Source organism: Mytilus edulis, chromosome 8, assembly GCF_963676685.1.
Source record: "Mytilus edulis chromosome 8, xbMytEdul2.2, whole genome shotgun sequence".
Lineage (NCBI taxonomy): Eukaryota > Metazoa > Mollusca > Bivalvia > Mytilida > Mytilidae > Mytilus > Mytilus edulis.
Genome location: NC_092351.1, coordinates 48,017,554 through 48,041,861, shown reverse-complemented (window position 1 = coordinate 48,041,861; position 24,308 = coordinate 48,017,554). Strand labels below are relative to the sequence as shown.

The 24,308-nt window shown below is 32.6% G+C and overlaps 1 protein-coding gene across 3 annotated transcripts in view; it reads right to left on the bottom strand.

Moving 5' to 3' along the window:
• Positions 1–671: 671 nt before the first annotated feature.
• The window catches only part of LOC139485773 (uncharacterized), a 36,958-nt gene continuing 13,321 nt past the window's right edge, over positions 672–24,308 (bottom strand). The window contains exons 8-18 of one of the 3 annotated variants that reach the window (XR_011655396.1): positions 23,993–24,152; positions 22,849–23,003; positions 14,835–15,122; positions 12,586–12,873; positions 11,589–11,873; positions 5,866–5,976; positions 5,049–5,117; positions 4,068–4,206; positions 2,524–2,652; positions 1,705–1,806; positions 672–1,101 (exon numbers count right to left, since the gene is read on the bottom strand). Coding sequence is in view for 1 of the 3 variants with exons in the window: in XM_071270412.1 (XP_071126513.1) it covers positions 893–1,101; positions 1,705–1,806; positions 2,524–2,652; positions 4,068–4,175; positions 5,049–5,117; positions 5,866–5,976; positions 11,589–11,873; positions 12,586–12,873; positions 14,835–15,122; positions 22,849–23,003; positions 23,993–24,152 (1,904 nt within the window). In the remaining 2 variants the exon portion in view is untranslated. Of the gene's footprint in view, positions 1,102–1,704; positions 1,807–2,523; positions 2,653–4,067; positions 4,207–5,023; positions 5,118–5,865; positions 5,977–11,588; positions 11,874–12,585; positions 12,874–14,834; positions 15,123–22,848; positions 23,004–23,992; positions 24,153–24,308 lie in introns of all 3 variants that reach the window. The other 2 variants (XM_071270412.1, XR_011655397.1) reach the window with 2 other exon arrangements.

The window sequence follows — 24,308 nt, the reverse complement described above, 5'->3', positions numbered from 1 at the left end:
AATAAATGTCTCCTCAGTAATGTTCGAGACAAATCAGACTGTCTTTTATATTGTCCTATTATTTGTATTCAATCGTTACGATAAGTTTAGGCATATTCAATTCAGTCAATTAACTTTTCTTGAGTTTTAGGGTCATGATCGTATCGATCGTATCAATCATATGAAATCGTGAAATTTATCAATTTCATCGTCTAGTTTTCGAAAAGTTACAAATATGTCAATCGTATGCAACCGCCTCGATGGGTTATTGACTGATCAATTAAGTGTCTAGCTCATCCGGTGTTCATGGCCAAGATGGTATAATGTACTGATTTTACTAAAGTGTTTATATTGTTTTGAGTGTATCAATTCAATCACCTGTCTCATCTGGTTTTTAAAAGTCACCATCCTATCATTAATAAAAAGCAAACACTACAATTTATGTCTTCCTGTTTGTACAAGCAAACCAATCAATTTTAATTCAAAGGTTATGTGAAGACAAAATAATCATGAAATATTTGTTTGAAACAAGGTACGGGAAAATAAGTTAATATTTGTCAATTAATCTTGTTTAACTGGTTCTTAGCATAACGATTAAGGGTTATATTTGCGAGTTATAATGTCCCTTTTGTATTATTGTGTTATTAGCATTCCTTTGAAAAACTTTTTTAATTGATGCTTCATTGATATCATTTGTTTCAAAATACATCAGCTTGGTAATGTAGAGAACAATTATTCACTTGGTTCCAATCCATTTTTATAGATAAGAGTCACTTAAACTCAAGTTCAACAATCAAGACAAAAAAAGAATAAAACAAAAATAGTTTTACAAAATAACTTATTAACAATTTTTTTTATTATCATATATTGTATTCACTTTATCGTCAAAATGTTATACTGAAGACAAAACCCACTATTCTTGTAATATCAGTTCGTTTTCGCTATTTTGGATTCCAGGCGGTTGATATACAGCATTCACATAACTATAAACGGCGTTCTCTGCTAATGCTCTTTTTTTCTTTAATTTTAAGACAATGCATATCACGATACAAAGAACGACTAGGCCGATACTTCCACCGATAATTGCCGAGACATGTATTTGAGTAAGTACAGACGAATCATCTGAAAATGCAAGAAACTGCATATATTGATAACATAAACTGCTACTCATATTATTTGGTAATAAAAAACTAACGGTCTAATCTATATAAAAAACAAAAAACGAGAAACACTTATGAACCACATTGCAATGCAGATATGGTTTTTGTCGTTAGACATTGTTAAAAGCTGTTTCTTTACATATAAAAACACCTGAATTATTTCACACTTAACAAGTATGATACGACATCTGTAAGCATTGGGAAAATGGATCTACGGTTTCTGTCAGTTATATAATCTTTCCAACCCAAGTATATGTTTTCTGGCTGTTTCTTTTTGGCATTTAGGAAAATATTTTGCCTCACAACCCCTATATTTTTAATTGTTCCCCCCTTAACAACACCTAATATCCAAGAAACCCACAAAAACTAATACTCAATTAATACAAATGAGTACTGTGGGTTCATTATTATTCTTTGAATACTAATTTTGGTGGATTTTGTGCTAACAGTGGATCCACGAATTCGCCAAAACTACGAGTTAAAATATCCACGAATATGCAAGTTTTCCTAATCCACGAAAATTGGTATCTACAAAATAAGTGAATCCACAGTACACGGTAATTACCTAAATTCCTGTCTGTGGTATTGTCTGTGTTTGACTTGATAATTGTAACTTCCGTTGGCCGTGTAAGATGCAACTCTTCCTTGGTTTCATTAGCCTGTGTTACTAAAAAAATATGAATGCTGAAAATTGCTACATTTTGTACATAAAAAAAGCTGAACTTATCATAAATACATGTATTATTTTTTATTATTATTATTATTATAGCTAAATTAGATATTAGAGAATACTGAGGATTCATCTTTTTTCGTGAGTACCAATTTTCATGGATTGAGTGAGGTAAACTTGCATATTCGTGGATATTTAAATTCGTGGTTTTGCAAAGTTTGCATACATTCCTATAGAAAATTCATGATTAGTTGAACATTTAAATTGCTGTTAAAATGGTTCCCCTGTTACCACGAAATCCATTAAAATTGGTATTCAAGGCACATTATAGAATCCACAGTAATTGATATCTTACATAACAGCTATTTACAATTTTTGATATATATTTGAATGAAACATGAAAAGCGATATCAGGAATACTCAATAATACTACAAGTTAAACATACCACCTCAACCACAACTTACTCTTCCGAAATCAAAACATTGATTAATAACAACCAACAAAGCGTAATTAAGTTTAAATTTTGACTGTATTTACGGTTTGTCCGTTGAAAGAGGGGCAAACATTGTTTTCCTTATGTATACAGGTATAGCCCAATTGACATTTTTATGCATACTATTGATTATTATGTTATCTTAAATATCAACTTCATAAAAAAACAAAAAAATACAAACAAACAATCAGGAATTGTGAAGTTGAAAGAATCAACTCACAAATCGAGAGAGTGTCATTGTCTTTGGTGTTGACGTTCTGATTGACATTTGTAGATGATTCTTCTTTAGATTCAGTGCTCAAGGAAGTTGTCATTTGTTTACTCAATTCTTTTCTGTATGCACTGTTAACTATAAAGTAATGAAAACAAGGCTACTAGTAAATACAAATTAATTGTATACATGGTGTCTTATCTTGAATCTACTTGCTATTTTGTAAAGTATAATTATGTAGTGGACACTTTTTTGTGCGTCCCTTTGTTTTGATGTCGTTTTTAAATTATGGACTACTTGGTCAAACATAGGGGGTGTTAGCTTTCAAATTTATATTCACCAATTTCACTTTAATTCTTATATTTGATGTATAACTTACTAACACTTATTTCCGAATAACAAAAAGTCTTAAACAAAATAATATATGTCCGCATTTCGAGTATAGTTTAGTCTTAATCCATCTAATTTATGTGTACTATTTTTTGTCTGTTTGTCTTTTTCATTTTTAGCCATGGCGTTGTCGTTTTTTTTTCTCGATTTATGAGTTTGACTGTCCCTATGGTATCTTTCGTCCCTATATTACCATCGAGGTGACATCTGAAGATTACTGACGGTCACATTACCCAATAAAAATATAAACATAAATAAAAACATAGCACCCTCGTGCAATTTTCGTGGTCTGTTTGAACTATCTTATTAGTTAAAATTATCATTGTTTTTATCTGTATGAGAACGATTTCCTATCGATCAAAGCAAGCACAGAAACAGGTTGCTTTTGATTAACTTTCCAGGTTGAAATTATTTTCCTTTTTTCATGTCTGAACACGATTAATACATGCGTAAACCCTCTCCAGCTTATCGGTAAAACTGAGTGTCACATGGATACGGATTCCATGAGGGCATGCTAGTGAATAGATCACAAGCGTTTTTTCTTAGATTATTTTGACAAGAATTGAATAAAAGCGAATTATTTTTTCCACTATATATACAACTTTTTCACTTTCATTATTTTTTATGTATATATCTCAAAGATAATTCCACTTTTAGATAAAAAAAAAAGCCAACAACTTTGAACCAAATCTTCCAACCTAGAATTTGTTTTCTTAAAATTAGAGGTATGAGCAACATCGTGATATGTATACCTTTAATAACGATTGAAAATTTAGTTAGATTTTACCAATGTTGAGGCCATAACTACCTTCGGAAAATACCTCCAACCAAGTCAAAAATATTTTAGTTTTCAAGTTGAGTGTTGTTTTTGTTTGTTTGGCCTACATTAGTTTGTTTATCAAATACGTATCCTTCATTACGAATAATATATACCTAATCAAGGTTCTTTAAGGGAGGAGGTCTTGATGTGTATGAACAAATTGATATTTGAAAGAAAGAAAAAATCATAAAAGAGGGAATCAAAAACGATAAAAGAAGTAAACCGGATATCATGAACAAAAAGACTATTAACTGTTTCTGTTTAAAAAGGTGAGAAGAGAAGTGAACGTACAGGAATAAATAATTAAAGGGAAATTATCAGACCAATATAAAAATATGTTCACCTGCAAAGGTTTCCGTCACAGAATCTTCTTTTATGTTTTCATTTTTCGTTTCTTTGACAGTGCTTATTTCTCCTTCTGAAGGCTGGTCTTGTGTTTCATTGTTTAATCCTAAATGTGATAATTTTGTACTTATTATAGACTAAAAAACTACATATAATATTCAGTTCAATTACATGTTATTATATGTTTGCATGAACATTTTATGTATATATACTCTCCAAGTCGATACATAATGAAAAATCATACATATTGATACATCACATAAATATTGATACGTAAGATTTGAGAGAAAGAAATGACTTCTTTCAAATAAGCAAATTTGGGCACTATACGATCTGATAGTAAAGTATGAATACGATAAGTTGTTAGATATCGTCATTAAGACAGTTACTACATAATGAAGACTACTATACGACAACAGAAGGTCAACTTACAGCTTCAACACAATAACAGTTTCTAAACAATTAGTCAAAATCTATATCGACACTGTAATCAAATACCATTCATTAAAGCTGCAAACAATTTAAACTAAAATTTTCTAAAAATTTGCTTCCGTAACAAATGATTCAAAGAAGAAAAATTGGAAATTAAGATATGTCATTAAACGCATTCTGACGATGTTTCTTACATAAAATTGTTTCATATTTCGATCTTTTCTTGATATTGACAGAGATGGGTAATTCTTACAAGAATCGCCAACAAAGTTGATACTTTAAATTTTCATATTGACATGTGTACTTGTCATTTTACATTAATAGCACACTACTGCTAAATCATATGGTGTCTTCATATCTTGCTTAATAAAATGCTCGTACATGGACAGCTTGGTGGGTGGTGCATGTAAAATAGAATTTTCAAACCCTGATTGCAAATTTAAGATAACTATGCTTAACACACGCAAGAAAAGACAAAAACCGATGTTTAAAAACTATGAATATAGACGTTCAAATTTATACTTGTTTTTTGTTTCTGTTATTTTACCTGCAATGTGACCATTTGGAATGTACGATTGATGAGTTATCAATTCCTCCACAGTGCGATATCCGCCAACTGTTTAATCATTAAAGAGATTGAATTAGTCTTTTATATGGTATTAATTAATGACACAAAGGAAAGATTCAGTTTCTATGTAATGAATCAAAAGTGAAAAAAAAAACCAATCGAGGAAAAACTCAGTGATTTTATTCTTTCAAGTATTTATTTAAGCAAATAAACCAACAGAGAACATATATTGCCATTCAGACATTGAAATTGAGTGATTAAACTTGAATTCATAAGTGACTGTCTTACAAATCTGTCATTTTGCACTTTACCAAATGCTCAAACAGTATAAATAAAAGGAGATGTGGAGTATATGATAATGAGACAGTACCCGCACAAACAAACAACCAAGAGACAATTAATAGAAGGTAACGACTACAAAGCACTGGTTTCTAAACAAGAAGTCCTGCTCTATATCGATATAGTGGAACAATACGAGTAAAAACAAAAAGGTTAACAATTTAAATATGAGATTTAAAGTAGAAAGTCGACAGGTAAAACGAATTGTATGTGTTTAGGAACAGGTTTGTAGTAATAACATTAACAGTCCCTTTTTCTTCACCTGATACATCTTTCGACAATAACTACCTCTTGCGTGATGTCGTGGCCAAAAAATTTGAAAATCAAGAGCTTATTGAAAAAATGAAGAGCTTTAATCCAAAAAGGTACAAAAAGTATAATCAAAGCCGTGCAAAGAATCAGAGCTTTTCAACCAAATCGAGAGAAAAACCTAACTAACCGTCCTATTTCAAATTACCTTTTGTTTCAGTTATGTCTTCCACTGTACTATACGTTTTGTGAACGGTCGTTTCCTCGAGATTGCTGAATCCGTCTCTCATTAATCGACTTTTTGTTTTATTGATAACTCCTAAAAGAGACCACCTTATCATATATCTTTTAACAATTGTATAAAAGGAATGTTCAGTAAAAGAGAGATGAATGATACCAAAAAGAACATCCAAACGCATAAAATTAATTGACAATGTCATGAACAAAGAAGAAAAAAAACTAAAACACATATAACAGTATACAAAAAAACCAACACATTGAAAACTAAAGATTGAGTAAACTATTCAAAATCAGTTTAAGTGCAGGTATCATATCTAAAATGAAGTGTTTCCCTTGTATAGAACGTGAATGCAGCTATCATTCATTGTCTCGTTAAAAGAGACGCATGACATTTTATACATGATAAAAAGAAGTCGCATTTTGAATCTCCAAGTCAGGAGTTTTTTTATGGTCATATCTACAATGATCCAACACATATAATAACTCGAAAATAATTGACTTATTGTTTCTCTCTAAATTATGTAACGTTGACAATCACAAACGGGTACAATTGGCATACATCGTCAATTATGTATGTATGTGCCTGTACCAAGTCGGAAACCTTTAATTCAGTGATTGTCGTTTGTTGATGTGGTATATATTTGTTTTTTTGTGTAATTTGTTGTACATATATTAGGCCGTTAGTTTTCTCGTTTGAATTGTTTGACATTTGTCATTTCGGGGCACTTTATAGCTGACTGTGCCATATGGGGTTTGTTCATTGTTGAAGGCCTAACGGTGACCTATCGTTGTAAGTTTCTTTGTCATTTTGTCTCAATGGCAATCATACATATATTCTTTTTAATAGGCTATATTTCAGCATTGTTTAAAAAGCTGTCACCAAATTAAAGTAAAACTGTGGAACATATTCATCTGCAAGTTATTCTCCAATAAAGGAACACTAAGATTTGATTTGACATAAGACACTTTGTTTCGGTGGCTTTTTTTTAAGGTGTTTTTGTTTTCGATGAGAACGCCACTTTTACATTTATACAGAGTACAACAACCGGGTTTTATTAAAATAACCAATAAAAACTAGATTCGTTGTACGGAATATCCATGGAGAATCTCAAATATATGTTGTTATTCATTCGATTGATGTGTTTTAGCTTTTGATTTTGTCATTTAATAAGGGACTTAGAGATCTAATTTTTGTTGTTCATATATTAACTAACCCCCAAAAAACGCTTCAGATGAAATCTGCCAGAAAGAAATGTACACCATTGCAATTTTCTGAAACACCAAATAAAGCTGACCTATTCCTATAAGTATTTGGAAAACCAAACAAAAAACTAAGATTGATCACTGGCAAATATTTGATATAATCTGATATAATCAATGTCAGACATGTAGGAGTGGTATGGAACACAAATACTAAATATTGTTATCCTGCAACTCATAACTAGTGAGAAGTTCACATGACAATAAAAATAGTTTATTTCCTGAGCATTCACGGAATCAAATGAAGTCAAGGTCAATGTGCATATGACAGACGGAAACTTCGTAACGTGAGCTATTTGCATACAAAGTATGAAGCATCCAGAAATTCTCCCTTCTAAAATATTAAGCTTTACACAAATAGTTTACGGCGCCACCGCCACCACCGATGCTACCAAATAATAATACATATGTATCGTTTAGTCTAGTCGAAACAATAACAAAGTTAAAACACATTTTCATATTTATAGAAGTAGATTTTCATGATGATTCTGACTCATGCTGGTGATATGCTTGATATGATAAGCCATACCAAGACATTATTTGAATTTTAACATTTATTTATAATGTAAAAGCGATAGCGTTCTAAATTTTTTATATTAGTATTTGATTGAAAAAAAAGCAAAAGATTAAAACATTAACACATCGTATCGGGCTATCAATTCTGTAATAGTAATGATGACTGTAAAATGTATGTAGTGTGATTTTGAATCATGCTACCTGATAACTCAGTTTGCTAAGTCTACTGAAAAGATCGCTCATGTTAATAAGGTCGTAAATGAGGTCGTATAGTGTGAATCAACCCAAACGTATAGTTTTATTATAGATATGCAAATGCTATAAGTCACTGTTTTTTGCATTACAACACTCTAAAAAGACATTCATTATTTTACTTTTAGAGAGGTCTTCGGCTTGGAAGGTTTAGTTAATATGTTTGCATATGAAACTAGGTGATATTGGGTCACTGTAATAGAAATAATTTTGTTGCTTTGATATCATTGGGAAAAGTTTTCAATAAGTACATCATTTAAAAATTGCAAGATGAGGGATGTCTGCATTAGTATCTTTTCTGTTTCTATAGCAGATTTAAGTGTATAGGTTTACTGTGTCATTGTCGTTGAATTTTATTGTTTAAAAAACAATCTTTAATAAAACAAAACTATGGGAAGATTGTATAATATTGGTAATTTCAATGTAATCTTTTTTTTTTTAATAATTAAATGTCAATTTTGATGTCACAACAGTCACGTTTTTACATAAAATGACAATTTTTACACGGTGCTAGGCATAAACAAATATAGGCCAATGCTATACATAAACAAAATATTTATGCATCTACATTAACCTTCTTGTTTTCGACCCTTTTAAGCATAATATATAAGTCAACAAAAGAAACGATACAAGACAAACATTTTCCATACATAATGAAATTGGAAATACTGTTCCAAGGTAAATAATTGCCAATTTGGTCTAATATTTATAGTGTTATTTTCTTATCAAAACGATTCATTTCAGACAAAAACGCGACTTTTTCACTTTTGATATTTCAAAAAAAGTATGTTTCAACCAAAACTTGTAACATCGATATCAGTTCTTAAAACTTTAAACTAAAACATTGTCTGCTTTAATAATGTGAATGCCTTCGCAGATATTGTAATACTAAACTCTCATCTTCGAAGAAATTAAATGCCGACTTTTGTCATCATTTTCTTCAAAATACTCTCTATTTTCTTACTTTCAAATTTAAACAGATTATATTAAAAATATGCATATGCCTTGGTTATGAATGTTTTTCATTGGATTTTTAACAGATTTGTCATATTTTATGATATATTGCATGTACAACTGAAATACATGCATCTAACATATAATCCATAAGATAAAAAAATATTTAGTTTATTGACACAACTTTTTGAAAATATGTTTTTCAAAGCATTAACGATATCTAAATCATCTAAATAAATTATTTTACAAAAATGACTGGAGGGATTGTGTCTGCTTTTAATTAGATGGAGACATAATCTTTCAATCAGTTGAATTGAGGTATAAGGCTGGCATGTCAATAACTGATAATAGTCCCTTGTTATTGTCAGTTTCTTTTGTTACCTACTAGGACTACGGACTTGGACATCTTTTCAACATGATGATTTAAACTGTGCCTATTGCTGTATTTTTGATTATTCCTAAACACCTGTTTTATTTCACCTCAAGTGTGTGCCTGTCCCAAGTCAGGAGACTCTTGCCATTATAAGTCTTGTATGTTTCTTTAACTTTAGTTCCTTAATATATTTGGAGTTTGGTGGATAAGTATTGATAAGGGACCAGCTGAAGTTCAACTACGGGTGCGAGATTTTCTCTCTGTGTTAAGAACTATTTCTCGCCTTTGGTTGTTATCTTCTCTTTTGTCGGGTTGTTGTCTCTTTGACATAGTCCCCATTTCCATTCTCCATTTTATTTAACCATGTGTAGCATTATCAATAACAATTCAAAGTTCTAATCAATTTTAAAAAATCAATAAGCAATTGAAAGTTATTTCAAAAACATACTTTTTATGTAAATGACTGCAGGTATGTTGTGAACAGTTTATTGTGGTATAATAAGTTACAATATGTATTAAACATATATCATGTTTTGTAATTAATAAACCCCGAAGAAAGTAGCCTTATTAAACCTTCTCCTTTGTCACAAAGCATTTTGACATTAAAAAAAACATTAATCAAATTTTCACATAAAATTATCCTTGTCCTCTATATTACAAATTCAATCTGTGGTAGTTAAACTTTGACCACGATTTCTTCCATTTTCTGTGATTTATTCCCCTGTGGTCGTGGAGTCATCTGGAAAAATAAGAATTATTGAAAAAAGAACACACAGGAGTAACCACAAAATGGTTTTGGATTATTAAGGCTATTTTCTTTAGAAGCATTGACATCATATAATGTCATTGATGTTTAAAAGGGAATTGTTGAATATTTACTGTATTATTTTTATTGGCTCTTATTTTCCAGAAAGATAACGATTCATGATCGAAATTACATATAAGGAGTTACGACAACGGTATTTTTGTTTTAATCAGCAAATGAACCGCAATAATAACAAACCAATGTCCTGTAAAAATGTGCAGTGTCAAAGAGGGACGAAAGATACCAAAGGGACAGTCAAACTCATAAATCTAAAACAAACTGACAACTCCATGGCTAAAAATGAAAAAGACAAACAGAAAAACAATAGTACACACGACACAACATAGAAAACTAAAGAATAAACAACACGAACCCCACCAAAAACTAGGGGTGATCTCAGGTGCTCCGGAAGGGTAAGCAGATCCTGCTCCACATGTGGCACCCGTCGTGTTGCTTATGTGATTACAAATCCGGTAAATAGTCTAATTCGGTAGGTCATATTCATGAAAGGGAAGGGGATTGTAGTTACGACGTAAGGAACATATCCGATATCATTTGTGAAACGGTTATTCCATAACGGTCAACCAACTCGTGATGGCGTCCGTAAAATTTACGAAGGGATGATTTCAACTTCACTATTTGGAACTCTTGGTTTAATAGCTTCCTTGTGAGCAGCAAACCTCTATCAAGAAAATCATGATAGGAAATGCAAGCACGGGAATATCGTATCAATTGGGAGATATATACCCCGTATGCAGGTGCTGCTGGAATGTTGCTACTTAGAAATGGAAAGTTCACAATTGGAAAGCTGAAATCATCTCTTTTGTCGTAAAGTTTTGTTTTCAACCGACCCTCATTGTCAATTTCTAGATGTAAGTCAAGATATGAAGCCGACTTAATTGTATCTGTAGTATCCTTTATCTCTAGTTCGATTGGATAGATGCGTTCCACATAGTCACCAAATTTTGAATTGTTTAGTGAAAGAACATCATCTATATAGCGGAAAGTAGAGTTAAAGGATATTGCTAACTTCTTGTCTTTCTTCCTAAGAAGTTCCTGCATGAAGTCAGCCTCATAATAATAAAGAAACAAGTCGGCGAGTAGAGGGGCACAGTTTGTTCCCATTGGAATGCCGACATTCTGTTGAAAAACACGTCCTCCGAACGTAACAAATATGTTGTCAATCAAGAAATCAAGCATCTTGATAATATCAGTTTCAGAGAAATTTTTGTTTGAATCAGAGTGATTCTTTACAAAGTAGGATTTATCCCTCCCTAAGACAAGATACTTGTATCTACGTCAACTTATCACAAATTCAGAGCATATGTTACCACTAAAGTCCATTCCCTTAAATGGGTGTCTTGACTACTCCTAAATTATTTTTTTAACAAAAATGGATCGCTTTTAGCACCGCAATATACAAAAAAAGTAAAATAGAAAAAATACAGAACACAAAGAAAAATTACAAACAAAATGACACTAGTTGATATAGTTGTTAATATATACTAGTATTGTTTTTAAACTCACTTACGTGTTACACGTAGAAACAATGATTGTGACAATTCCTTGAAATTTGTTCCAGGCTGGCTTACAACACATGTACATCGCTTGCCCTCATGAGCTTGCGTTGGAATAAATGACATCAGTGCTATGACGGCGTCTGGTGATCTAATAACAAAAAATGTTTGCAACTCGTCATCACAAAACCATTTAATTGCAACTGGTTTTGGATTACCACCAGCGACCCGGCAAATAAGATAAGATCGGAGTCCAGCCAAAAGGTCAGTTGAAGACACTGTTAACTCATTTACTGCATCTGTAATCCAGAAAAAAAAAATATGTGGATTAGGGTGACATTATTATGTGCAAAAATGTGAACAAAGGAAATTTTTGCGATTTTCACAAAATATACGCGAACCATCAGATCTTCAAATTATCACTTCCATTGAAATAAAAAATTTGTAAGATAAATACAAAATTTAAACAATTGTTGTAAGTTTAACACGCTTTGATGGTGGAGAGTCGTCTTATTGGCACTCATACCACATCTTCTAATATATATGTCATAAATGCAACATTAGTATACCGCTTTTCAATAGTCACCAATCGAATCGGCGAAAACAATTTCCTGTCTCAAAGTAAACCATAATGAAACACATCAATTGTAAAATAAAAACAATTGAAAACAAGAACACAGAAATACAATAAAAGTAAACGCCAACTTACTTAGAAACAGACCATTTGATATTAACTGCAATATTCCTGACTTGGAACAAAACGTTTTAAAAATACATGGTGGGTTGGACCTAGTTTTATGGCTAAACAATCCCCTCGCTCATATGGCAATGTTTATCTTAAAAATGAGTACAGCATCACAATGATTTACAACATCAATATTTTATGAATTTACTAAGATTATATCATTAAAGCCGACAAGTTGATTTATTCAAATGTGGTATGAATGCCAAAACGTGGATAAACGCAATCAAAAGTCACCATATCTGTATATTAAACATTATTTTACTCACATAACACATGCAACACTGCTGGTTTGGATAGTTCTTCAAATGTAGTGTTAATTTGCCTCCCGATACAGGTACACGTTTTATTGTGGTAATCAGCAGTCGGTGTCAAATACAAGATAGAAGTAGATGAATTGTGTGTGACAACCGAGGTAACATTATCATAAGGTATTCCGCTGCATGTCCACCAAATATCTGGCAAAGGATTTCCGTCAGATACCTCGCATGTCAAAATGTCTGGATGGTGTTCAATAAGAATTGGAACTGTTACATTCAAATCATCTCTTACAGGATCTTAAATTTAGAAAAAAATGCATTTCTATAAAACGTAAAATTATTTTATATCTAGGTGTTTGATTGAAAAATAAATCAGACAAATTAGGATTTTATTCCTAAAATAATTTTTTTTTTCAAAGATTTCAATCTTATTTTTTTCTGTAAATGAAAATCATATTGTTACACAAAAACTTATCATAGGAAACTCAAAGTTGATTTCAATCATTACATAATAGAAAATTTTTCCCATTTCCTATCCGTTCGCAGTTAAAAAAAAAAGATCTTATTTTTTTTAAATCGGATTTGGTTTTCAAGATGAAAAAGATTTGATGTTGATAACTTTTTAATTGCTTACAGCTGAAGGCAGGTTTTGCGTATAATACAGTTAAAGCATATGATAGGCCGCGAGGTATAAACATTGTTTTTGTAGATTGAAGACCAATTCCCCTCTACATTGTTTTTGTAGATTGAAGACCAATTCCCCTCTTTTTACTAACTGAAAACATGAAAGCTTTAAAGGCATACCTTACACTAGGGAACTATCATATACTTTACACCGTATTTGAGATTCTGTAAAATGCTGTAATTATCTCAGACTTAACCACAAGATTTCAGATATGTGAAGTTGTTTAGGGGGAAACCAAATGTATTTGAAAAAAAACTAAATTTTCTTAGAATATATCAGTTGGCGAAATGGCATAATAACACAATGACGGGATGTACAAGTACAGAGCAACGCCATATATATGTTGTTTTATAAATCTAAATCACTATAAATCAAACAAATATGTAACAAAGACACACAAAAAGGCATATAGACGAAGGACATTAGCAAAATGAAAAACAAGAATACAAATATTTACAATAGCACGATTACACAATGACGGAATGTATAAGAACAGAGACACGCCATATATAACAACGAAATACAAAAGACATAAAGACAAAGCACATCAGCAAAAATGAAAAACAAGAATAAAAAAATACACGTTAATAAGATGAAGAACAACGTCAGACAGAATATATAGACAGAAAATATAAAGTTAAGTCGTGTTAAGTAGTGCTAATATCAAGCACGAGTTGTTCGTCGTTACCAAAAAGTTATCAAAGATACCAGGATTATAATTTAGTATGCCAGACGCGCGTTTCGTCTGCATAAGACTCATCAGTGACGCTCATATCGAAACAGTTAAAATGCTAAACAAGTACAAAATTGAAGAGCAATGAGGATCCAAATTCATTTCTTTTTAGGAAATCAGATAATTCATATTATTATATGTATATGTATGGAGTTTTTACATAATATGTTTTCATATTGTATGGATTGTAAAAACTTACAAACATCTATCGTGTATTAACTGTGTAAAGCCTTGTCATGATTTAGACGTTAGATGTTAGATGATATATGAAGATATATATGATACAAGGTGTAGAGGCTGAAGCTTCACATTCCATTGTGAATATGTGAAGCAAGATCTGTTTACCTTGTCGTGGTACCTAGGGAAAACCCGGTTTGGTGGGATCCGTGTTGCTTAGTCTTAAGTTTTCTTTAATGGGTATTGTGTTAAGTTAGTTATATCATCGTTTCTAGTTTTTGTCATGACATAGTCAGTTTATTTTCGTTTAATGAGTTTCAATACCCCTATGGTATCAGGTCTCGTTTTTGATCTCGCATCCAAAATCAAGTGATATTAAAATATTGACACCTGTCTATAGATAAAGTTCTTTAATGATCTCCTAATCATTTGGATTTTTTTTTTGTTGTTTTTTGGCTACTGGCTTATTGACCTTTACCCTACATCTTTTAGTATTCAAATTATGCTGTTATATATTTATAGGAAAAATGTTATACTAGGAAGATTATCTACGTGCCATTGTACCCATAGTTCTTGTTTTTGTTTTTGTTTTGTTTTTAACTTACAACATGTATAGCATTTTTCATTTTGAATTTTAGATATATAAACCATCTAAAAACTTACAATACACTACAAGTTTTTCTGCTTTTTGAATTTCAGGAAAGGTCGTCTCATAATGATGAACAAAACACGTACATGTCTCTCCATTGCACTCTCTGGAAGGCATAAATTCTAAAACTGACAATATCTGATTCTCAGACAATACCACATGTGTAGTGTTGTCATTATTACAACAGTTCCACCAAATGTCAGGCACTGGACTTCCACCCATGGCAGAGCATGTTATACTCACAGGTATATTAACTATCATTGGGGATGGTACTTCCAACTCCACTGAAGAGGTTGTTGGATCTATGAATATATAAAATGGTTTAACAAATAAGTCAAATTTTCCTTGAGTATCCTTGCCTCTCGTTTTTTTTTAATGCCAATTCAAAATTTAGTGACATAAAAAGAAATTGACACCTTTTTATAAACGAAGTCCTTCAATGACCTCATAGTGTCATTTGAGTTTTGTGAGCAGTTATATCAACAAATGCATGCAAAAATAATAGGCAACTTTCTTCAAAAACTTGTAAGCAGGAATAAAATCATTAAAGAAAATGCAAGTTTGAATATTGTATCAGCTGGATATACAACCACAAACACTTGTATCTGTTAACAATTTTTTATTTTTTTTTATTTAAACATTTAGGACTGGTCTGGTCAGAGATTGTGCTGAAAATAACTAGAGTCTCTAAAGAGCCTGTGTCGCTAACCTTGGTCTATGTGAATATTAAACAAAGGAAGCAGATGGATTCATGACAAATAAAGGCAACAGTAGTATACCGCTGTTCAAAACTCATAAATCCATGGACAAAAAACAAAATCGGGGTAACAAACTAAAACCGAGGGAAACGCATTAAATATAAGAGGAGAACAACGACACAACACCGAAACGCAACACACACAGAAACGGACCAAGCATCAGACAAAATACCACGAGAATAACAAATATAACATCAATTTGTGTTAACAAAATTGTGTTTTGGTGATTGTGAAGTGCTTGTACATCTTAACTTACTGAACATTCTTGCTGCTAACAATTATTACTATCTATAATGAACTTGGCCCAGTAGTTTCAGTGGAAAATGTAAGTAAACATTTACAAATTTTATGAAAATTGTTAAAAATTTACTTTAAAGGACAATAACTCTTTAGGGGGTCAATTGACCATTTCAGTCATTTGACTTATTTGTAAATCTTACTTTACTGAACAGTATTGCTGTTTACAGTTGATCTCTATCTATAATTATATTCAAGATAATAACAAAAAACGGCAAAATTTCCATAAAACAACCAATTCAGGGGCGGCAACCTAACAACAGGTTGTCCGATCCATTTGGAAATTTCAGGGCAGATAGATGTTGACCTGATAAACAATTTAAAAATCAGTCAGATTTGCTCTAAATGCTTTGTTTTTTGAGTTATAAGCCAAAAACTACATTTTACCCCTATGTTCTATTTTTAACCGTGGCAGTCATCTTGGTTGGTTGCCCGGGACACGCCACACATTTTTAAAACTAGATACCCCAAAGATGATTGTGGCCAAGTTTGGATTAATTTAACCCAGTAGTTTCAGAGGAGAAGATTTTTGTAAAAGATTCCTTATATTTACGAACTAGAGGCTCTAAAGAGCCTGTGTCGCTCACCTTGGTCTATGTGAATATTAAACAAAGGACGCATACATTACACAATTGTGTTTTGGTGATGGTGATGTGTTTGTTCATCTTACTTTACAGAACATTCTTGCTGCTTACAATTATTTCTATCTATAATGAACTTGGCCCAGTAGTTTCAGTGGAAAATGTTAGTAAAAATTTACAAATTTTATGAAAATTTACTATAAAGGACCATTCTCCTTAGGGGGTCAATTGACCATTTTGGTCATGTTGACTTATTTTTGGATCTTACTTTGCTGTACATTATTGGTGCTTTCAGTTTATCTCTATTTATAATAATATTCAAGATAATAACAAAAAACGGCAAAATTTCCTTAAAATTACCAATTCAGGGGCAGCAACCTAACAATGGGTTGTCTGATCCATCTGAAAATTTCAGTGCAGACAGATCATGACCTGATAAACTATTTTACACCTGTCAGATTTGCTCTAAATGCTTTGGTTTTTTAGTTATAAGCCAAAAACTGCATTTTACTCCTTTGTTCTATTTTTAGCCATGGCGGCCATCTTGGTTGGTTAGCCGAGTTACGCCACACATTTTTAAAACTTAATACCCCAAAGATGATTGCAGCCAAGTTTGCTTTAATTTAGCCCAGTAGTTTCAGAGGAGAAGATTTTTGTAAAAGATGACTAAGATTTACGAAAAATGGTTCAAAATTGACTATAAAGGGCAATTACTCTTAAAGGGGTCAACTGACCATTTTGGTGCAGTTGACTTAATTATAAATCTTACTTTACTGAACATTATTGCTGTTTACAGTTTATCTCTATCTATAATAATATTCAGGATAATAACCAAAAACGGCAAAATTTCCCTAAAATTACCAATTCAGGGGCAGCAACCCAACTACGGGTTGTGGGATTCATCTGAAAATTTCAGGGCAGATAGATCTTGACCTGATAAACAATTTTACTCCCATATCAGATTTGCTCTAAATGCTTTGGTTTTTGATTGTGGCCAAGTTTGGTTTAATTTAGCCCAGTAGTTTCAGAGGAGAAGATTTTTGTAAAAGTTAACGACGACGGACGACGACGACGACGACGACGACGACGACGACGACGACGACGACGACGACGACGGACGCCAAGTGATGAGAAAAGCTCACTTGGCCAAGTGAGCTAAAATGTATATGCCAACACTAAGTTGTAGACAGCAGTAGATGCAAGAAATAATAGGCAACCGTATGGCTTACACCAATGAAGAAAAAATCCATACCGTATACAAGTTGTCAATAACTCAATATTGAGTACTTGAAATCATCCCTTTGACAATCCCTTTTCGTGTTATAGACTCCATCACGAGTTGGTTGACCTTTATTGAATATTTGTTACACGAATGGTGACTGTTATATTTTACTTTTCGTTACATCAATCCCATCCACTTTACCACGAATGTGACCTACAAATATAAGCCTTACCACCGGGTATATACTATCATTAGCAACACGACTGGTGCAACATGTGCAACAGTTTGTGTTTACCCTTCTAGATCACTTAGATCACTTCCCGGGTATTTAGTGTGGTTTGGACTTTTTTGTTTTTTGTTTTTTGTATACTGTTTGCTTTGGTCGATTTTCGTTTTACGCAATGGTCTTGTCTGTTTATTATCGACTAACGACTTTGAATATAACTTTCGTATCTTCCGAATCCCTTATACTGTTCAATATTTTTCTTATATCAATATATTTTACGTATTTTTAAAGCACGATGTCATAAGTAATATCCCTTGTTGTTTCTTGTAATATTGCAGTCATTTAGCGCAGCCATTGCTTTTGGTCCGGGGTCGAAGTATACAATAAACCTAATGTGTTCAATTTATATAATGTACAAAAAATAATTTTGCTTTAAATTAAACATTCATATTCCGTCCTACTTGTTGTCAACATGCAATTACATGTATCAGGATCTGCTCAACCTCCATGAGATCCATCAAAATTTTGATGGAGTTCATGTTGCTTTGTTTTTAATTTTCTATGTTGTGTTTTGTGTCTAATTGTTTTTTTGGTGGACGTTTTTTTTAGCCATGGTGTTTTCAATAGATATAAGAAAATGTTGTATGAGTGCCAATGAGACAAATCTCCATCCAAGTCACAATTTGTAAAGGTAAACCATTATTCGTCAAAGGCAGTTTAGTGTTGGCTTATGAGTTTGAATGTTCCTATAGTAGTTTTCGTGGGTTTTTTTATTTTTTGTAGACGAATTGTGTCAATGAATGGAATAATTAAACGTTTGGTGTGATTAAATATTTTGTTCATGTAGTAATAAAAAAATTGTATGATTAATTCATGGATTGTTTGTATTAATTATTATAGACAATTGGCTATATTGTGGCGGTCAACCATTGTTGATTGAGGAAAGCAGAAGCAGAAATACTGACAATCCTAGTCAATTATGATTGTAAGATTTGAGTATAACGCACATGCCAAGTGCGGGGTTCGAACTCACAAACTCAATCTCACAAAATCAGTTTTGACAGGCTAGTGATAGAGTAAGTTAACTACTTTGATATAGAAAACATGTGAAGTTATTATAGGATTCAACACATTTTTTCTAGAGGTTATTGATGTGTCAACCAGGGTGATTAATTAACCCCTTGAGTGCCAGGAATATTTTTGATTACTCCCTTTGAGTGCCAAGAATCGGCCCTACATAAAGTTGTTTTTTTCGAGAAAACGTCCTAGACGTAATTATTATACAACGTCATAAACGTCAATGGAATTAATTTGTTCTGCGGAGAGGCGTTTTTCAGACAAGAAGACGGATAAATAGAGCTGACTTGTTGACGATTTAAACATGCAAACCGATATCTAATAGTTCGAAAACTATGCATTTGTTTGTTTTTGTACTTTCTTCCTTTTAGATTGTGTACTTCTTCATCCTTTTGAGTTCGAAAGAGATGAACAATTTAACTTATAAAAAAGGGTGCTTTTTTCTTGTCTCAAAATTATTTATGTTTGAAAGACGAAGCAATAAATTATATTTTATCGCCAAAATTTCTCTCTGAAATATTTTTTTCTTGCCTTGTTTTCTACGAAAAATCCATGTCTCCCTTTTTGCAAGTTAAATTGTCCGCCTCAAAGGGATCGACCTTTTAGCTAAAACAAAATCTCTGATCATTTTTTTTTACGTGATGCAACATTTTCCTAATAGTTTGGCATTATAGTTTATGTTAAATATTCCCTTTTAGCTTGTTTTCTTCCCTTAAATGCCAGATTTTTATTTTGTTCAAGTGTAGAATCAAATTATTTATTTCAGAAAAAAACACATGCTCTCCTTCCTCCGAGTTATAAATGGTCGTTCCATAAGTTATAGAAAGACAAAACTTTGTCATTAGAAAATAAAAATACAGCTTTAAATTCATTTATGTTTTTACAAGAATATTTTTTATCATAATTCACAAAACAATTTTAAGATAGTCATAATTCCATTATTAACATTCGTGTCTATGAACACACAACTTGTGCTGTCCCTTCGCGCAGCGTGGACACTCGGTCCTTGCTCTTCTTCGTCTGCCGTTTTTCCTGTCGGAACACACAGTACAGTCTTTTTCTTTCCTTTCCATTACCTTTCGTATTTTTTGTCGTTGTCCAGGATTCTGCTGTCTATTTGATAGATGTTCCTCGGTGAGTCCGTCAATTACTTGTTTCACGAATTCAAATCTTGTTAATATTGGGTTATGAGATGTGTGTTGATAATACAGGATATAAGAATTAAGCAGTGTTCTGTGAAATATGTGTAATATAATTTTTTTCCATACTTTGGTTTGTTTTCTGTGATCGTTATAAAATGCCATCATTTGATCCGAAAGGTCTACACCGCCCATGAAGTTGTTGTACGCGTTAACGATAAGTGGTTTTGCATTCATTGCTCGGACTGCGCTATAAAACGTAGACACTAGCTTTACCTGCTTACGTCGATTCTGTTCTCGGAAGGAGCACAACAGTATGGGTCCCTGTCTAGCATAAGTTGTCTGTCCGGGATCGGGATTAGCGTTCTTAATCATGTTAGGCATGGGTCGATTTTTTCGTAAAGTGCCTGTAAGGTGGGTTCTCTGAACAAGGAATGTTCTTGCAAGATTTAAGGATGAGAAGAAATTGTCCGTAAAAACATGATACCATTTATTGAGCAGATCAGCAGATTGTAACAATTTAATTACCACGTTTGTTCCTTGTTATGTACCCGCAGGGAGAGCGGGTTCGAAAGTTTTGCCGAGATAAATGTGCATTTGTAAAACGTATCCCGTAACAGCTTCCGCGAGAACCCAGAATTTTATTCCGAAGCGGGATCTTTTGCTCGGAATGTATTGCAACATTGGCGTTTTACCTTTTGTTCCGACCAACGTCTCGTCGACTGACAACTCCCGTCTTGGTCTATAGAAGTACAAACATTTTCTATTTACGAAGTCAATTAATGGTTTAACTCTTGAAGCCGAATTGTAGTTTTGGTTATTTATTGCCGGGATCTTTTTCCACTCTACAATATGCAAGAATTTTAAAACATTTTGAAAGCGATTGCGGGCAAAAGTCATTCTAAACCATAGAATAGATTGAGACATGTTTTTTCGATTCCAATATTCTTTTATAGAGCTTTTCCTATTTAATCCCATATTGAAAAGGACGCATAAAAAGCCTTGAACTCGGAAATTGTAAGCTTTCCTTCTTTTCTCCACTGACATTTCCTGGAAAATCTACTAGTCTGGAGTCTAGTTCTGTCATATAGGTCTGCAGCATATCTGAAAATTGTAATGATTGTAATTGAGAGATTATGTTCAATTAAGTAAATTTTTTTTTTAGAAAAAGCACCTTTATAATCCTAAATGTATGCCCGGAGGAAATAATCCTAATGTAACCCGTCTTTCTCGTTTGCCAAGTTTTATGTCCTTCAGAAAGAATCTTTAATAAAAGAATAATTTTAGCTGACACAAATTATTCTATGTTGTCATATATATATAAGTGAAAACCCATCCAAAAACATATTTTATTCAATTTATCGGAATATTATCACTCGTTCTTCCCGTGAAAACTTTTGTTTTCATTGACTCGGTCCTTGTGTGTGTGTGTGTGTGTGTGTTTTGTTTTTTGGCTTTTCAATAATTGAGAATAATTTATCGTTTTTCCTGCAAGAACTTTCCCTTTGGTTGCGAAACTAGAAATCGCTGAAAACTGAGAATTAAGAATAAAAATCTCTGAATAAAAATCTTTCAAAATTTGTACCTGTTTGTTTGCTTCACAAATTCTTTCATTGAATCCAATGAAAAGAGTAGATAAAAGTACAGAATAGGAGGAGAATCTCTCGCTGGCATCCTGATGGGTCCAGATGCAGCTCCGTGAAATGGTGTGTTCTGCTCTGCCTCTGGTGGAAACACACGGAACCAAATTGGCTGATCTCCCGGTGCGGCCATTTTTGACAGCGTCGCTTGCCGTAGGTTTGGCTGTGACGTCACATACTTTGTGACGTTAAACCAAATTCAAAAATTGGGCTGGGCCGATCTTTGGCACTCAAAGGGAGCATAACAAGATCGGCCAAATCGGCCCTATGGCACATAGGAGGTTAACTCACAAACTGAATAAAAGTCCAAAGGACTTTTATGTTGAGTTTGTGAATAAAAGCCCCGGTTTACACATCAATAACCTCTAGAAAAAGTGTGTTTGATCCTTCATCCAAACATTTGCGATGTTTAATAAATATTTTTTGTTTGATGGCTATTATATTTACCATCAAAAGCATTATGACATTTCGTAACTAAGGAGTACGCCGCCATCTTGACTTTCTAAAAACCATGAACGACCGATAAATGCAACAGAATCCAAAATGAAATAGCATCTACCTCAAAAACTTCATTTCAATTATACATTATCCGAATTTGAAACGTTAAAGTAACGAAATAATCTTTCGTTTGAAAGTTTTCATTCGTATGAAATCGTGTTTTGCCATGACGTAAATTCGCCAAATCATTCGTGAAATTTCCCGGAATTTCATACGAATTGAAATTTTTTATACATTTTCAAAGCTTGAATGCATTATTTTTTTAAATGTTTTATATGCATTAAAATAGGAACAAGTCAACTATTATGTTTTTTTGTTTTTCAATCTCAGCAATTTGCTGAAAATTCCTAGATTCCTGCATAGTCTTATGTAGACGAAACGCGCGTCTGGCTTAATAAATTATAATCCTGGTACATTTGATAACTATATATGTGTATTGCGCATGAATAGATCATCGTGAAGTTTATGAAAGTAGTTTCGGAAACATGGTTTTTCGAAGTGTAAACCAAGAAAAAATGTATTTGACCAATCCCGTTTAAGTATTTATAGATATGCAAATAATATAAGAATGATGAAAATATATACTTTACCACAGACGATAGCTGCTTTCGATTCCCTTGGACATCTTACAGTATATCGAGGACAAAGTACAAGCTTTGTTTCATTACCAGTACAGTTGAACATTTCATGGTAAATATCGTCTGATGATGTATTGTATGTATGCTTTGATACTACTACAACATGTCTTAAAAAGATAAACATACACGTTCTTATTCCAGGCATAGATAACCTTAGCCGTATTTATCAGAACATTTTGGAATTTTTGGGTAATCAATGCTCATCAATTTGTACTTGTTTGGCTTTCTTACTATTTTGATATGAGCGTCACTGATAAATCTTATGTAGACAAAACGTGCGTCTTGCGTATTAAATTATAAGCCTGGTACCTTTGATAACTATACAAGTATATGTTCTGAACCTGAAAACGAACCTTCACTTTGATTTTTTTCGCCAAGCGCATAGGATAAAAAAACAAGCTAGCTGTAACACTTGGCTTTACCCACCATTTTCCCCTGGATATATCTGCAACAAGTTAGGAAGATAACAGTTATTTTCCATTCGTTACTATTGGTTAATAAAGTGTGCTCTTTTATTTTTACCAGTCTATAAGGACTTCCTCCTTTTGAATTAACCTTGGAGTTCGGTATTTTTGTTTTAATTTTTATCGTGTAATACGCTATTAAAGTCCCCGGCAGGGCATAATGAGAACCAAAGTGTTTTCCTCTCTTGTAAAAAGAAAATGAAGACAACACGTCATAAATTTCATGCGTCCAAATAGCTCTATTGAATTACCATTCGTCAGGAACATTTTAAGCCGAATATTTGAAAGAAAAGGATGTATAGAAACCGAGAACGTTGAAGAGCTTTGAATAAAAAGTACATGTACTTAAAAAAATAGCCAAATCCATATAGAGTCAAGAGGATCGGCTATTTGTTCCCTTGCCAAATCCTTGTCCGATGCTTATTAAGTTCAACATTAAATTACTAAAATAGTTTTAAATATTGAAAAAGCAAATACACATTGTACCAATAATACAGGTATTCCACTTTGCTTCTAGCATGTTTAAAAAAGAATCGAAGACAAAAAAACGTGAATACATGAATTGGGGCTTGGGAAAAATTGAACTGGGATTTTGTACATTATACTAGCATCAGAAATTACTCTTGACTTACCTGTAATTCCTGTTTAATTCCCGACAAAAGACAGTTGCATCTTTTTTATCGAATCCTAAGCTGCATATATTGGTTCTTTGTTTCCCTAACATAATCTGAGCTATTCCTTCATTCGACTTTGTGCCACCTTCAAGTGCAAGAGCCATTTCATCTGGTGAGCCTATATTAGATTAACAGTTATTGCATACATAGACCTGGGTAATAGATCATCAATTAAACAGCAACTAAGCGAAAATAAATAAAACCTAAACATCAAGAGGTCTTTACAATATTAAAATCGTGTTTTTTTAATACTTCTCCACCCGCAATAAATGTT